The 16,196-nt window shown below is 37.5% G+C and overlaps 1 protein-coding gene across 1 annotated transcript in view; it reads left to right on the top strand.

Moving 5' to 3' along the window:
• Positions 1–16,196, top strand: part of LOC111601830 — a 98,697-nt gene that overhangs the window by 68,533 nt on the left and 13,968 nt on the right. The window contains exon 3 of the mRNA XM_030223506.1: positions 14,726–15,813. Coding sequence (XP_030079366.1) covers positions 14,769–15,813 — 1,045 coding nt within the window. The 5' untranslated portion in view covers positions 14,726–14,768. The remainder of the gene's footprint in view (positions 1–14,725; positions 15,814–16,196) is intronic.

The raw sequence follows: 16,196 nt of genomic DNA on the forward strand, positions 1-16,196 counted from the left end.
ATGCTGTTCAATTTGTTTGCAGATCGCCCTGTTTCATTTCGGCATTCCTATTACTTTCCTTTGCCTAAAGCTGTTGCCATTTGTTGCCTATCGATAACAATAAGCGATATTATTTATAGCTTTAAGTAAGTCATAAAGTAAGTAAGCTAGCCCACAATTGAAGAACGACTGTAATTGCTTTTCTATTAGATTCCTCAACTTGGCTTACTTGACCAGCTTCTGAATGACACTCAGATAAGTCATCTGCTTTTGATTCCATTATCGATAACCCACTTTCCTTTATACTTTTAAAAGCACTCATTGTTCAAGTCTAGGGCATAGTATAGTCTAGCATGCACTGTGCTGTGATGTGAGTGTGTTTAGCTGGCTTTCTTCCATCTATGCTAAAACGGCCGTTCAATATGGCAGATTGGCCCAGTTGCTGGCTGTTGTCGTTTTTACGAGCTGACTACTTTATGCTGTTTTTGTGCCGTGTTTTGTTGTACTTGTCTTTGTACACACACACACACACACACTCACAGAATCACACATGTACACACACGTCGTCAGTTCGACTATGGCATCGACGGCTCCTCAATGGGGACTTGAACTGCATTTTGCACTCTGCACTTGCCATAAATCTCAGTCAGCACACACAAAAAGAGAGAAAGAAGAAAAAAAGTAAAAGAAGAAAAGCAAACTCCTCCCTGTTCCTGGCAATGGAAACTGAAATTTAAAAATTTTCTTAGCATCTTTTTTCAGTTGATTAAGTTAAGAGTCAATTGCTATGACCGCTAATGTGGCTGCGAATCAGCAGTCATAGGTTCAGGTTCAATCAACATCAGATTTAATTAAAATACTAAAAGCATGCAAAGCAGTCAAAGCAACATGCCAAAAGCTAAAGCCCAGTACTGCACAGGATAGTCAAGGGCTGCCGTCAGGCACATTAAAACGGAAATAATTGTGGTCCGAGCGCCCAGAAAGCGGATGGGCAGACAGTCTGACAATAGCAATAGGAACCACAACAGCTGTGGGCGGTTCAACATTGCCAACACTTTTCCAACCAAGTCTAATTAAGTAGCCGTAGTCCGTAGTCGTTGCCAGCTTACGGAGCTGGGCAAGATGCAGCACTCACAGGTCGGACATGCACTTGGCAATATTAAATACAAATCAATTGGGGCACAATCAAATGCAAGAGCACGAAACGCAACTCGCTTTGGCAGCTGATTCATTTTAAAAATCAATAAGTCCATTTTAATTACAGCTTGATTACCGAATCTTCGTAATATAACGCTTGCTTTATTTAAGAGTCCGTGGTCGGTGCATACGCTATCGCTAGCTTTTCTAATTATAATTGGATTTGGAAATTTGATGTAAATTTAAATTTTTTACGATATTCGACTTACGATATTCGACTTACGATATTCGACTTACGATATTCGACTTACGATATTCGAATAACGATATTCGACTTACGTTATTCACTTTACAATATACAATATACGATATTTGATATACGATCAACGGCTTAAGACGCAGCATATACAATACACGATATTCGATATACGACGAACGAATGAATAGTATATCTTAAATCACATTTACTTATAATATTGTAATAAGTAAATGTGATTTAAGATATACTATTCATGGATCACAAGGAACGTTATACGGTTTATATTAAAAGAAATCTGGTAAAGGATATATAATATAAGATATACGAAATACACATTTCAATTTTTATAAAATCAATCGGTATGTTAGCCTCGCCAACAATCGTTAGTGTTATCATAAGTGCTTAAATATTTCCCACGGAAAACTTATACCGCATTTAGAGAGTTGAATAGAAAAACTATATTCATACAACTTTTCATCAAATCTTTTAACAATTCAAATTAAGTGTAAACAGAGAGAGAGAGAGAGTGAGAGAGAGAGGGGGGGGGGGAAACAAATGCAGTTGAGTATCGCAGGATTTTATGGTCAGAGCAAAGTACTACATAATGCATATTTAAGAACTAGTTAAAAGAGTGTATGCAGTAAAGCAACATTTAGCTTAATGTTATCATTAACAACAGCAGCAGCAGCAGCACCAGCTAGACAAAAAGTAACTTTAACAAAATTTACTAAAACACAATTATAAACACATTTCTCTCAGCACTCTGGCTCTATATGGCCCTTGGCTGCAGCTATTTACAGATGGGGTAGAAAAAAAGCTGCAACTTTTTGTACCATGTTCACTTTCAATTTGGCTTTCATGTCAGCTGCAACAATAGAAAAGCGTAATTGTTTTTATTTTCTAATGAGAGAGGGAGAGAGAGAGAGAGAGGGAGAGTGGAAAAGGGAGCAAGACAGCGAGTGTGGCAACTTTTGCCGCTTTGCAACACTTAGACAAATGCTGGCTAAATTAAACAGCTAGCGGCCACTGCTTACCACCTGCACACGCACACATGTATGTGCGTGTGCACTAATTTAAAAAGTAATTTTTACTTCCGGCATGTACACAGCTGCAGCGACTGCAGCTCGAGTACGCTAGCCACGCCCCTGTTGAGCCACGAGTTTTATGCAATCTGGATTCAAAATTGCACAAGCACAAGAGCGCAAGCTTGTTTGCGCAAGCGGCCAAATCAGAGTAAATAATAATAAAAGCGCCCACAGCCACAAAGCAGCAGCAGCATCAGCTGCTGTTGCAACACAAATAGGAACAACAAGCCACGCAGCGTTAGGTGTTTGACTAGCTCAGCTTCGTGTCTCGCACTCAAATGCTTTACCTTTGTGTTAAACGCGTGCCTCATCAATACGTTCTCTCGCTCGTTCTTCCCGCCTCATCTTGTTGCTCTTAATTTGCTGAACATTCAGCGCATTTCATTAAATTTATTGCCAACTTGCAATTGAATTATGGTAAATCCAATTAATTGCCATTTCGCGTCCAATAAATTGTAATCAATTTCAATTGTACGACGCTTGCCACAGAGTCTACTTCAAATATATATATATACATATATATATATATATATATCTGAGTGTATATAGTATATATTGTACCTGTATGTATATCAATTGGTTTACCAAATTGTGTTGCTTACTTTTATCACATTTCGTGATGTTAATCTAGGCTTGCCTGTTGTTGCGGTAGTTTCTTTTTGGTTTCACTGTAATACTAATTAATATCAGCACATTAAATCAACCGACGATGATTACATTTTCATTATCAGCATCATTTTCATATACTGAACTCTATAACGCTGGGCCTCAAGAAAAAATTCAACAAAGCTCAGCTATTAGAAGAATAATAGAAAATAAAATTGTGGACATTTGTTTTAAGTGGTTTTCCTTTAGATGCTTACAACTTTAACTTGATAGCATTGCGCTATTTAACAACTGATTTAATAGCTGATGATTGTGTTTTGTTCAGTTTGACTTGACATTTTGTTAACAAGCTACGCTTAATATGTGTTTTGCTAACGTCTTATAAACATAATGCTATAAACTTATCATGCACTTCGTTCATTTTGCTAATTTTGTTTTAATAAATGTTCCACATTTTGCCAATTGACGCTAACATTGCCAACGTCATATTTCAAAATCAATATCATAGAGTTCGTTTTATATATATTAAGTAAATATTTTTATATTTTATTATGTCTTAAGCTTGTAAGGTATAAAATGCTAACAGACGGTAGTTATTAAATGATATTTGGGCATACTTCAGCCGCTCGTATAATGACGTAAAACCCAATTAAGCACTTAACACTGCTCAGATATAGAGTTATCAGCACAATTAACACTCTGGTTTGCTTATCGTTTACTCATCTATATATGCCTTAATCTCTTTAGATATTAGACACAAATACAATGAAAATCTTAAATACTTTGCTGATAATGTTGGTTAGAAATTTAATGCCTGGCCTTAAATAACACAGGTCAACAAAATTTCCGTTACTAAGAGTCAGGTTATGCCAAAACACAGTCAATAACGTATCCAAAGACCCATTCCTCTCGCCTCTAGCCAAAAGCCAATTTCCAACAGACGATATATCGGCGTTATTTAACGATTTTAAAAGGGTTTTAGACAGTGTATGTACGACTGTCAGATATCTTAGGTGTCTTTTTGCAGTTACCAAGCCAAACATTGATTGGAATACATCGAAAACCTGATGTATTAATACAATTCTAGTTTCATAGTCCAGCTCAGATTCTCAGTTATCAACTCTTGTTAGCATGTGTAATCCACAATTCACCTGAAGCTCACCAGCTTTAACAAGCGCAAGTGCTAAGTGTTACTAAAATCTCAAATTGAGTCTCATAAAAGCGCCAACAAGCCCACAAAGGTAACCAAAGAGAGGCAACAGATGCTGCTTGGCTAAGCTGACTACAAACGAGATAAGAGATGAGGTAATTGCCGTGAAATAGCCATAAAAAGAAGCAAAGCAAAAACTAAATGCAACAATAATGATATAATGGAAAGTCTGTAGAGCAGGCTCTAGGGAGGTTCTGGGCTTATGCCAAATAGTAAACAATATATTATAAGCACTTTGAAATAAGAAAGAAAACCGAATAACAGCAATTTAAGCACAGGAGTTTCTTTCTATAATCCCAAATAAGAGCTTGTATATATATTTTTTTATTCAATGCAAAAGTTCACTTTATAAACTCAGATCTTATCACTTGATATATGCACATACTTTTGTGGAAATTATGATGCGTGTAAAGACAAAAGATTAGCAACCTGTTTGTGCTGCCTGCCATATCAGGCAGCACTCAAATGCCAGAGGTTGAGCAGACTTAATGTAATAACGGGAATCATCTGAAAACATTCGCAAAGAGTGCGCCGTCTATCGCATCATTTACTAATTCATAAGCCTTAGCCTTAGCCTGAGAGGGAATGAGTGGAAGGGAAGAGGATACAAAAGTGAGTTGGAGCCTTAAATGTAAGACATTTAAATATGCAGCTAATCATAAAATAAAAACAAAGGGAAAACCGAAAGGAAAGAGAAAACAAACACTTGAATATAAGCACATGAATGCCATATAAGGCATATAAGCAAAAATGCGCCATAAAAGCCAAAAACTGAACGTAAACACTCGACTCGCACAAATGGGCTGAAAAAGAAAAAAAAACAAGAGAAAGAATAACAACAGCAGCAGCAGCAGCAGCCGAAGAGTAACATTTCTTTTCATAAGCTCAGGCATCTTAATCTTGGGTAAATAAACTCGTTGCCAGCGCCGCTGCTACAGAGCATCCCACACTTGGGCAATACACAATGCCCCCCTCCATACGCTCGACACTCTCTACCTCCAAGCGCCATGAGCTGTGGGCTATGCGCCATGTTTGAAATTAATTTCATTCACACAAAAATTTTCTCGCGCGCATACAATTTCATTAAGCAAATATTTTCGTCGCCTCACCGACCAAACTCTACGCCCAAGCCCCCCACACCCTCACTTGCCCCAATGCCAACTTTCTACTTCTACTGTTTCGTCTATTTGATTTTATTTTGGTTTTTTTCTTTGCACGCGGAGTTAACGACGCGCAGCATTTATGCCGTTTTAATGCCGCGAGCATCGCTCAAATGAGCCGCTCATAAAACGTCGCCAGGACAATGATAGTCGCTGTCCGCCACTCCCAACGACAGCAGCTGAACAATTAATGCATTAAAAGCGCAATGCAAACCATTTGCATGGCCAATAAAAACGGTATTTAATGACAGCTGCAAATTTGCAGTCTCAAATAATCAGCATAAAACAAAAAACTAAAAAAAATTAAGTAAGCGCCATTGACTGCTTTATACTCGCTCATGTATCAAAGGCTGTGAAACTCATTTAAATTTACGAAAATTTCCAAATCTTCTGAAATGCTATAAAGCATAAGTACCTGCTCTGTTCAAAAAGTATCGCATATTTTGAGCAGTTTTTTTCAAAACGTATTTATTTATTGCTAAAAACATATATTTTGCGCCTTCTAAGAAATCCCCATCTGCTATTATTCACTTGTGCCAACGACTTCTACAATCCCCACAGCACTTCAGTAAATATTTGCCTATGAACTCCTTCAGCTCCTTCGTCGATGTTGTCCGTATCTTCCTAATCTAACTTAACTTGACTTGCAAATTTTGACTACGTACAAAACCAATATACTCCTATAAACAAGTGCACAAAAAAAGGCCAAAAAAAAAAAACAGGGGTACGATGGCAGCTGAGAGCACACAATAAATAAGTATAATGGGATATGAAATATTTCTCACATACAGTAAAAACTACATATAACGAGCCGAGCGAAAACGAAATAAATGCATTTCAATTGATGCAAACTGCGAGTTTCGTTTTCAATAGCTCTCTTGATCGCTTCTCTTGCTTTATTTTTGTTGAAATTAAAACTTTCCATGCAAACCGATTATGAAACAAATGGCAAATGGAACGTACATGGGTGCGTATTGGAGAAGCATGGAAATAAAATGCAAATGGCTCGAAAGTGAGAGAGTTGCGAAACTGAGGAAACGGACATGAGCTGAAATGCGTACGAGATGCAGAGAAATCGAATTGAAATGCAGCTGAAGTAAATTAAATGGAATGAAATGGTTAAAAATACGATTGAGTTGTGAAAGAGTGGACCATGGACAAAATTATAAGTAAAAGCTATGCAAACGAAACAAAAAGCAATAGGCTGAATAGTTAGAACACATGGAATTGAAACAGGGACATATGAAGTTGAGTAAATGTCAAGAATATGACATTGAAACGAGGGCATATGATTTGATGTGAAGAATCATGGGGAATCGCTTCAAGTACATACTCAACAAATGTGAAATATATGGAATATATATATATATTTATATATATTGCTTGTAGGAAATCAAGCAATCAATCCAACTATTATCATTATTATTATTATTATTATTATTATTATTATTATTATTATTATTATTACAATTATTATTATAATTATTATTATTATTATTATTATTATTATTATTATTATTATTATTATTATTACAATTATTATTATAATAATTTTTATTATTATTATTATTATTATTATTTTTATTATTATTACAATTATTATTATAATTATAATTATTATTATTTTTATTTTTATTGTTATTATTATTACTTTAAATATTAACATTATTATTAAAATTATTTATATATTTTTCCAATTTTTTTATCATGCCATATTCAGACATATATTTCACGAACATTCTTGAATCAAATCTCAAATCGACAGGTGAAATATATTGCCAAAGAGAAAAAAGTGAAGCTAAGGGTCTCAAATACATATATTTGTGGACGTGGACGTGGACGTAAACGTGTTCATATGCCAGCGGATGCCGGCCGCAGCAAGTGGCGAAGCAAATGCGTTACGAATCGAAATGAATCAAAAGTTTTAAAGTGGATGTGCCCCATCAGCAGCAACAAATAAACAACAACAACAAAGTTTTACTCTTTAATTGCTGTTTGCTCCAAAGTTGAATGCAACAGTTTCAACAAAACGAAGTAAGAACGTTGCTAGCCAACAGCAACCTGACAGAACAATACTCGCTCATGGCTCAAGCGAAGCAAAAAATTGTCAGAATTACGAAGCACCTACGAATGAAGAATAGTTACTGCCTCCTTGCCACGCCTCCCAGCTGTCATATCCAACAAGCCCTAGACGAGGATAAGCAGCAATAAATACTCCATTTCCAGTCCCTAACGAATATTGTCCAAAGCCAATATGCTCTGGTGACCTCATCAGCGAGCATGAAAAGTTAAATAAAAGTGTGGCCAGGCAACGTTCGCTCAAATGAGCTGAAATGAACGGATGTCAACGGGGCGGAGCAGCGACTGGGGCGTGGCATTTGGCGTTTGCCGCTGAAATGATTACGCGCACAGCAGCCGCTTGTAGCTGCAGCTGGCAAAACAATACACTCACACACACACACACACATACAGAGACAATCAGACAGACAGAAATGGAGGCGGCAACCGCAGAGCTACACGGCCGCACGGCCGCAGAGACTTTGGCCAATATTTCAAACACGCGTCGAACGCATTTCCGTGCGGAAAACGGTTACAGCGGAAATGCAACTTTGGCCGTTGTTCAAGCATAACTGTTGTTTATGTTTGCGCACATACACAGACGCACACACACACACACACACACAGAGAGAGACAGGCAGCCAAACATGGCATCGCTGGTCGGTTATCAACACAAGTGCGAACCGTCCTGAGACACACAGACGCAGCTGCGCACCAAAAGCATTTAAGCATTGCTTACTCGTTGTGTGCCCATTGCAATGGTATCACAGCTTCACCAGGCAGCATGTAACACATTGAAGATGTGGCCTTGATCGTTATGGTCTTCGAACTCCATGAAAAGCTGCTTATTTAAGAAGTGGCAAACAGATAGAGCAGCTAGCTGTAGCTGCAATATATCGCAACTTTAACTAGTCTGAAATTTTAACAAATAGACGTTGGAACTAACCACAGAGGCATACTAAATGAAAAAGTTGTTCTGGGAATTGCATCTTGAAATGGTGTATTTCAATTATAAGCCAGAATATCATTATCAACTCAGTAACTCTGTTCAAAGCCTCTTTTTGATACGCTTACGAATCTCTAATATCAATTTGTTTACCAACAAACGCAGCCTAGTCCATCTTTATACCAGAAACTTTTGCCAGTTGCGCAGAGTTCAATCTGTGGCAAGAAAGGCTGCAGCTAAGGGAGCATTTGGTATTCGGTTTGGTTGCCGTTGTGTTTTCTATCGAAATGTTGGGTCAACAGCAGTTACAGTTATAAAGCCGGTTGCAGGCCCGCTTACAGTGCCAGTTGCCCATTACGTTTACCAGTTAGCTTTGGCCCATTGCTGGCCAGACGAGACGGCTTATATATATATCTTCCTCTTCTTCTTCATTTTTTTCGTTGTTTGTTTGTTTGTCCCTCTGTTGGGATTGCAATTTTTGACAGCAATTTTCTTGCCGTTGACAAAAGCCTTACGCAGTAAATTGAGATGGATGAAAGCCAACAGGCAGGCAGGCAGGCAGACAGACAGATTGACAGACAGTTAGACAGCCAACTAGACGGAAAGAGTGGAATTGCGCTCGTCTCCAACTGAGCCAATAAGCGCACTTGGTTTAAAGCAACAGCGACCCTCGAAAAAAGAAAAAAAAACTAAAAAAGAAAAAAAATGAAAAACGAAAATGGTCAAGAAAAACGAAAGCCATTGCTGTTGTGCTCGTTGCCGCTGGGTTGCCTAATTGGTTTGCTCCAACAGAGAATAAAAGGGCGAAACCCAAAAAAGATGAAACTTAAAATCCTGAATATGGCCAGCCAGCTGCTCCCATTTCGGCAATGCGTGAAAGCCGGCCAAGAGAAATGGCAGAGAGAAAGCCAGAAAAATTCGTAAAATATGTTCAAATAGTTTGAAGTGATCTTTCGATCAGTTTGCTCCAATTTGTTCTTACTCTAGTAGCTATAGTCGGGCCCGATACAGAACTCGCCGGAATGATTAATAAAGTTGTCAGCATTGATCTACATATTCTATTGGAGTACTTGTCAGCTGAGTAAAAATGCAAACTCCTTCAAATATTGGCCCTTTTCCCAACTGAACTCGAATTTAAATTAGAAAACTTGAAACCGGCATCCGAAATATAACAAAAATCGAAATTTTACAATTTCACTGTATAAAAACAAGTCAATGCATATTCTTATATATAGAACATATATGTCTGTACATATATAATAAAAATAAATAAATTATTACTGAAGCATATTAAAGATAGGTATTAATATTATTTGTTTCTATTTATTTTTACTATTTATTTATTTTTTTATTTTTTTATTTGTTTTAGATATTTTATTTATTTTTAAAAATATATAGTCAAATATATTCATTTTGCAACACATAAATAGATTACTCTGCAAACATTTGTCAATGTTATTGTTATATAATATATTAAATATATATTTATATGTAATACATTTATGTATTCTTGTTTTTAAATATTCATAATATGAATACATGTTATACATATATACATGTATACAGCATATATACATATACAAGTTAGTGTTTTTTGTAAATATTTAATATAATATATAATGTTAAAATTAAAATAAAGAGAAAAAATTCTCTGCCTATGATAAACGTTAAGCACATAATTGAACTAAATCACAAAAATGAGGTAGATAAAATAAAATAAAATAAAATAAAATGCTATCTAAACAATAAGATTAAGATTAAGAGTAAGATCAAGAGAAAGAGTAAGTCAAAGACTTAGACTCACACTAAGACTAAGACTAACAGACTAAGACTAAAACTAAGTGTAAAAGTATGACTAAGATCAAGACTAAGACTAAGAGTAAAACTAAGACTAAGAGTATTTATATAACAAGAGTATTTAGTAATTAACAATTTTAAAGAGAGCAAGACAGCATAAGCACTTGGATCTCCCTTAGCAAATTATGATGATAAAATCATATCGCTAATGATGATTATCTTTTATGATAATTATCAGAAATGATCATATACATAAATAATTATGTACTTAAATGATCATTATCGCTAATCAACATTATGACAAGCTTCATTATTACAATAACAATTAGTTTTTATTAATAATAATTAAAAGTAACTTAAATACTAACAATCATATATTTCTAACGCTTAAACAATTAAATATTTATTAAACAAATTGACAATGTTCAAAAACAAAAAAACTTAAATATATATTTAAATATTTATAAACAAAACAATTTTTTAAACTTAAACAATTTAACAAAAAAAAACTTAAATTTATTCACCACTTGCACTGCACTGCACTGCGACTGACCCAGTCCAGGTCAGAAAATTGACTGATCGCCCGCAGCCGATGCTCGCCCTTTTATACCCAAAAGTCACTCAAAAGACAACGCCAGCAGATCAGCTGAGCCCCTTTTGAGTGAGAATTTACACGCATCTTGAATTGAGTTAGAATCAGAAAGAAATGCGAACAGACAGAGCTAAGCTAACTCATGCTATACATGTGTAACAAATGAGTGTTTTCTTGCTGCTGTTGAGTAACTTTTTTATTTTTAACTCATTTTACATGATATGAAGGACAGACTAATACATGCCACTATATAGACAACTACTGATCGTGCGGATCGTATATATATTTAAATATATATATTTATATATATATATATAATAGATATATATATATATATGTATATATATATATACATATATATATTTTTTTTCATTAATTACAGCCAAAATATTCTTTATAACTATTAGGCATTTAAACTTCTTTTTTACTCATTTAGAATAGTTGTTAAGGCCAACAGACAAACGCACAGAGATCTTTGCTGATTCCACTAGTCATCCTGATTGCTATATATACACGTTTAAGAAAGGAGATTTCCTTTAATCTATATCTCAGTTAGGCCAAACAGCTTCAAGCACAACCAACATGTAGAATTATTGCGTCAGCTGGGCCTAGAGTATTTGGCTGTCGACTATGCCCAACAGCCACGCCCATGCTTCAAGGTATTATGATCATGGCTTCAGATATATATATATATATATATATATATATATACATATATATATATATATATGTGTATAGGCATACGTACGTCTGTGTATGTATTTGTCATTGATAGGATTTGCGTGCGCCCTTTGAGTTTCAATTGAGCTTAGTGCGAGTAATTAAGGAGCATTAGGCAGCTGCCACGCCCACTGTGGTCTGAGACTGTGCAAACGCGTGGCCAGTGCTGGCCACTTTATGGTTTTGGCTTAAACTGTGCAGACATTTTCATTAATTTGCACAATTGAATGATTTTCATTAAATTGTAATTACCCGAAATTAATCGCCTTGGCAATTGGACAACCCAATCGAAGCCGAGCGACGCCGCCTGCTGAGGCGATTGCGTAAAGGTCGCAGTGCCGCCTAAGCGGCTTATAGCTATTGCTTTGACTAGAACCAATTCAGCTCGTCTCCCCCTCGCTCTCGCTCTCACACACACACCTAAACAGTGTATAGCTGTCTCTTTCGCCTTTAAGGAAAAGTTGTGCAGAATCGATTCAATTGCATTGTTTGTATTTGCCGACTGATTGAAATGCATGTGAGCGTGGAAATTGTTTAGTTTTCATTAGAAAACGCATTCCGAAAAATCCATTGGCTGGCAATTAGTGCAGAGCAAAGCATTGCGAAATGCGAAAGAAAAGCGTCGGCTGATTAGCCCCCAGCTAACTGGAAAAGCGCAAATGAATGCAAAGAAATGCCAAAGAAGAAGCAAGAAAAACAAAAATGTATTTTCTTCGAGATGCTGAGGCTCGAATACCCTGCGCAGCTGTGATGCCAATGGGCATACCAGACTAAAGTTAGACTATATATTCATATTGAAAATGAAAGATAGAGTAAAGCTCCAAATAGATCAAATTTAGTTCGATTCATATTCATATAAATTCTATTATATTAAGATATATAACGAGAAAAATATTGAAATTCATTAAAATTGTAGGGGAGCTATTGGGCAGAAGACTCCCCAGTTGAAAACATTTTAAATTTGAAGCGAACTACATTTATATATTAAAAGTTTAATAAATAAATATTTTAATAAATAATATTTTAATATTTATTTATTATTTTAAAAAATAAAGTTTTAAACTTTATACTTTACAAAAGAGCAGCAGAGCTTGTTTCTTATATATTGAGAATTGCAGCAAGGAGTAGCGGCAAAACGAGTTAAATCAAATAGTTTAAACTAGTTTATATAAGTAACAATTTAGTTTAAGCTTACTTTTTTCTATACACTCGCCAGGGTATATTGAAGGCTCACAAGCAGCGCAGGTGCGAGTGTATGCGTTCAAGGCGGCACAATGTAGGCGTATAGCTGCTTGGGCAATTATGAACGCCTCAGAGCGGCAGCTGCCACTGAGTTGCTTAAGTGTGCGTTGCATATTTTAAGCTGCCACCGAGTCCCGCCTGCTCCCACCTGCACGCCCCGCCAAGCAAAGCAAACAACGAGGCAGCCGTTGTCGGTGTTGTTGCATTGGCAAAGCCGGTCAAAAGGCCGTCGAGTGTCGTGCCAAGTAACAATTTGCAACAACAACAAAAACAACTAGGCAAGCCAGTTGCAACAACAATGGCAATAATTCAGTTGAAGTGCACAAAATTTGTTGCACATTTCCCATGCAGGTGCAAGGTAAATGTTTGGGCGCACATCTGAGGCGTGGTCAGGTGCGAATATTGCCGCAAGGTGGACAGCTCGGACAGCATCAAGGTCTTTTCCACTTCACGAGCTGTTTTTTCTCCTTCTACTTCTATTTTTTGCAAACAGACGCAAGCAAATAGAGAACAGAGAACGAAATAGCAACCAAGCGGAGGGCAACAACAAATTAAGACAATAAAACTCAAATTAAATAAAGACTCGGAATGGAATATGACCCGGGCTAGTAAACAGAGCTTGTGATGTTAAGATATTAAGCTCTCTATGACACTGTCAGCGCTTCTTTTTGAACCTAGTTATTTTTCCTTTAGTCTTTACTCGAAGCTTGAGCAACTTCTACAAAACTCAACAGATTTTTGTAGATTTTTAAGTGTTTTCTTTTTTTACTTTAAGCTTCGACTACTTTTAGCTAGATTTTACTCCATTGTAGTTAAGCCTGAAAAATTTAGCAGCTTATGGAGAAAACATGTTAAGCTCAAGCTACGTATGGTATATACCAAATGTTTCTTTTAGATTTACATAAGTTTAAATTAAAATAAAAAAAAAATAATTAACTTTTAATATCAATAAAATAAACTTTATTAAATTTAAAATTTTATGACATTCGTATTCAGATATAATTTATTTAATAACTGCTACAAAACATAAATTTTGATTACCATCATAAGTATCATCACAATATTGTTTTTGAAGACATGTCGACCAATGGATCCGCCAGCCTAGCAACAAATATTAATTTTCCATGAGTGTATTGATGATTCGACGAAAACTTATGTATTCTAAGCATTCCTCTCTAAAAAAAACACTCTTTAAAAATATGTATTTCAAGTTTTAAGCTTTTGTAACTAATGAGATCGCAGCATTCATATGAATGGACAAGCTGACATAGATCGAACGAGTCAATCAACTCAAGAATATATATACTTAATTGTTTCAGCCACGACTCTTTCTGCCTGTTACATACATTTTCATGAGCTTAGAATGATCACAAAAGAGCTGTGCTTCTAGCGTCGGCTTTTATTCCGGCAAATGCGTCTCGAGTGCTGGCTCAGCGTCAACATTTCTGAGACCTGCTAAGAGCTGGTTGCTAAGGCGACTATGCGCTCTTGTTTTCGTGACAATATCTGTCTGGCTGTTGGCTTAAGCTGCAAAAAAATACTTTTCTTTTGCTATGTGCAGAATTGCGTGCACGTTGAAGTCTAATGACGACAGAGTTCACGATAAAACTCAAATTACGCACGCTCAACAGTTGAGCCGGAATTTGGTTGAATATTTCAGATTATTTCCACAAATTCCACAAATGTAAGACGCTTCTTGATTAAATGGCAAATCTTATGCAACATTTTAAGAAATAAACTTTGTAGATTTTTTGAATAGCTGTTGAAATATAACTATTGGCAACAGTAACACTCTTGCTGGGTCAGCATAAAAGAAGTTCAAATTGATTTTGTATCCAAATTTTATGAAGACTTCTTGTTACTCAGTTTTGATAGATATTGTATTATAGTCATATATAATTGATATTTAATTTATGTACTTGTCTCGTTTGCAGCTAACCGAACGCCAGGAGCAAACACCAGCACCACAAATGCAAGATGAATTCGGACCAAACAATACAGATGCCATCTGGGCCGCCGCCTGCGTCGCAGAGAGTTACATGCGGCGAGTACAGCGGGGACAGAGAGAGCTATGGGGCAGCCACGAGTCTGGGATATGGCGGCATCCCGACTACGTCAACCAGCAGTTACGGTTCTTTTGGCGTACTATCCAATTTATCCAGCGTCGGGGCAGGAACGCCCACATTGCCGCTGCTGCTGTCCACGCCGCCTTCAACAAGCACTTTCAAGACGACGACGATCCCGATGCCGACATCGACGCCTTCAACTTCCCCTTTGATCCCCATCCAGACGCCCACGCCTACCAATTTCATCCCAATTACGATCACCTCGATGACGAACCCGACTACGACTTCATCAACGCTGCAGCCGCAGCAGCAGCAGCAGCAGCCGACGAACCCGACGACGATGATGCCCATGTCGCTGACATCCATGTCGCTGACAACGCCGACCCAGTTGACGACCCAGATGCCGACCCAGTTGCCGACCCAGTTGCCGACCCAGCTGCCGACCCAGCTGCCGACGCAGCTGCTGCCGATGCCGACGCTGGAGGACATTGAAGTGGCAACGCAGCAGCAACAGCAGCAGCCGCCGCAGCCGGCAACGCAACAGCCGCAGCCAGCAGGCATACTTAAATACCCAACAGCTTCGACCATTGGCTATGTCACCGAATTATTGCCACCCCCAGCCCCCACCCTGGCGACCAGCGCCAGCAGCTCCATTAACAGCAATTGCGGCACATTGAAGAGCAATGCCAAGCTGCTGCCCCTGCAGCTGGTAGCCAATACAGTGCCCACACGCAAAGAGCCACCATCGACGACGTCCGCTGGGCAGTCGCAGCAGCGTCCCCGGCGCCAGGGCTGGTGCGCCTGCTTCGGCTCTGGGCCCAGTGCATCCGAGGCCAAGGCACCGCCTGGCTATGCCACCAAAACCAAGAAGCGCAAGCAAACAGCTCAAACGGTTTGGTCCGCTCTGCTCACCAATTTAGGCATCTGCATGCTGCTACTGGCCTACACTTTGCTCGGTAAGTCTAGAGTCGGCATTGCCCCATCCAAACTGAGAAAAGCCTACGAATATGCTCAAGTATCTGAAGGAGTGAGCTGTTAAGCTTGATTGAGAAACGTTTGTCAAGTTGTCTCATGGCTTCAGGCATCGATTCTCTTTTGCTGAAATGACACTGACTCAAATCAGAATATGGCTATATAATATATATATTATATAAAATGATCATTTCAGCTGTTTTTGCAGCCTTGTTCTCATAGGCGACAATAGATAAGAAGAAGCTGAAATTAGTAGAAAAATGATTTTATGAAGAGCTTCGTGGATTGGAATAACATCTTTAAGAGTTTACTAAGTTGGGTTAAAATAAATTTCAGGTATATAAAAATCATTTATGTAGAACATATA

This window comes from Drosophila hydei, unplaced genomic scaffold (genome assembly GCF_003285905.1).
Source record: "Drosophila hydei strain 15085-1641.00,03,60 unplaced genomic scaffold, DhydRS2 tig00000232-arrow-arrow-pilon, whole genome shotgun sequence".
Taxonomy (NCBI): Eukaryota; Metazoa; Arthropoda; class Insecta; order Diptera; family Drosophilidae; genus Drosophila; species Drosophila hydei.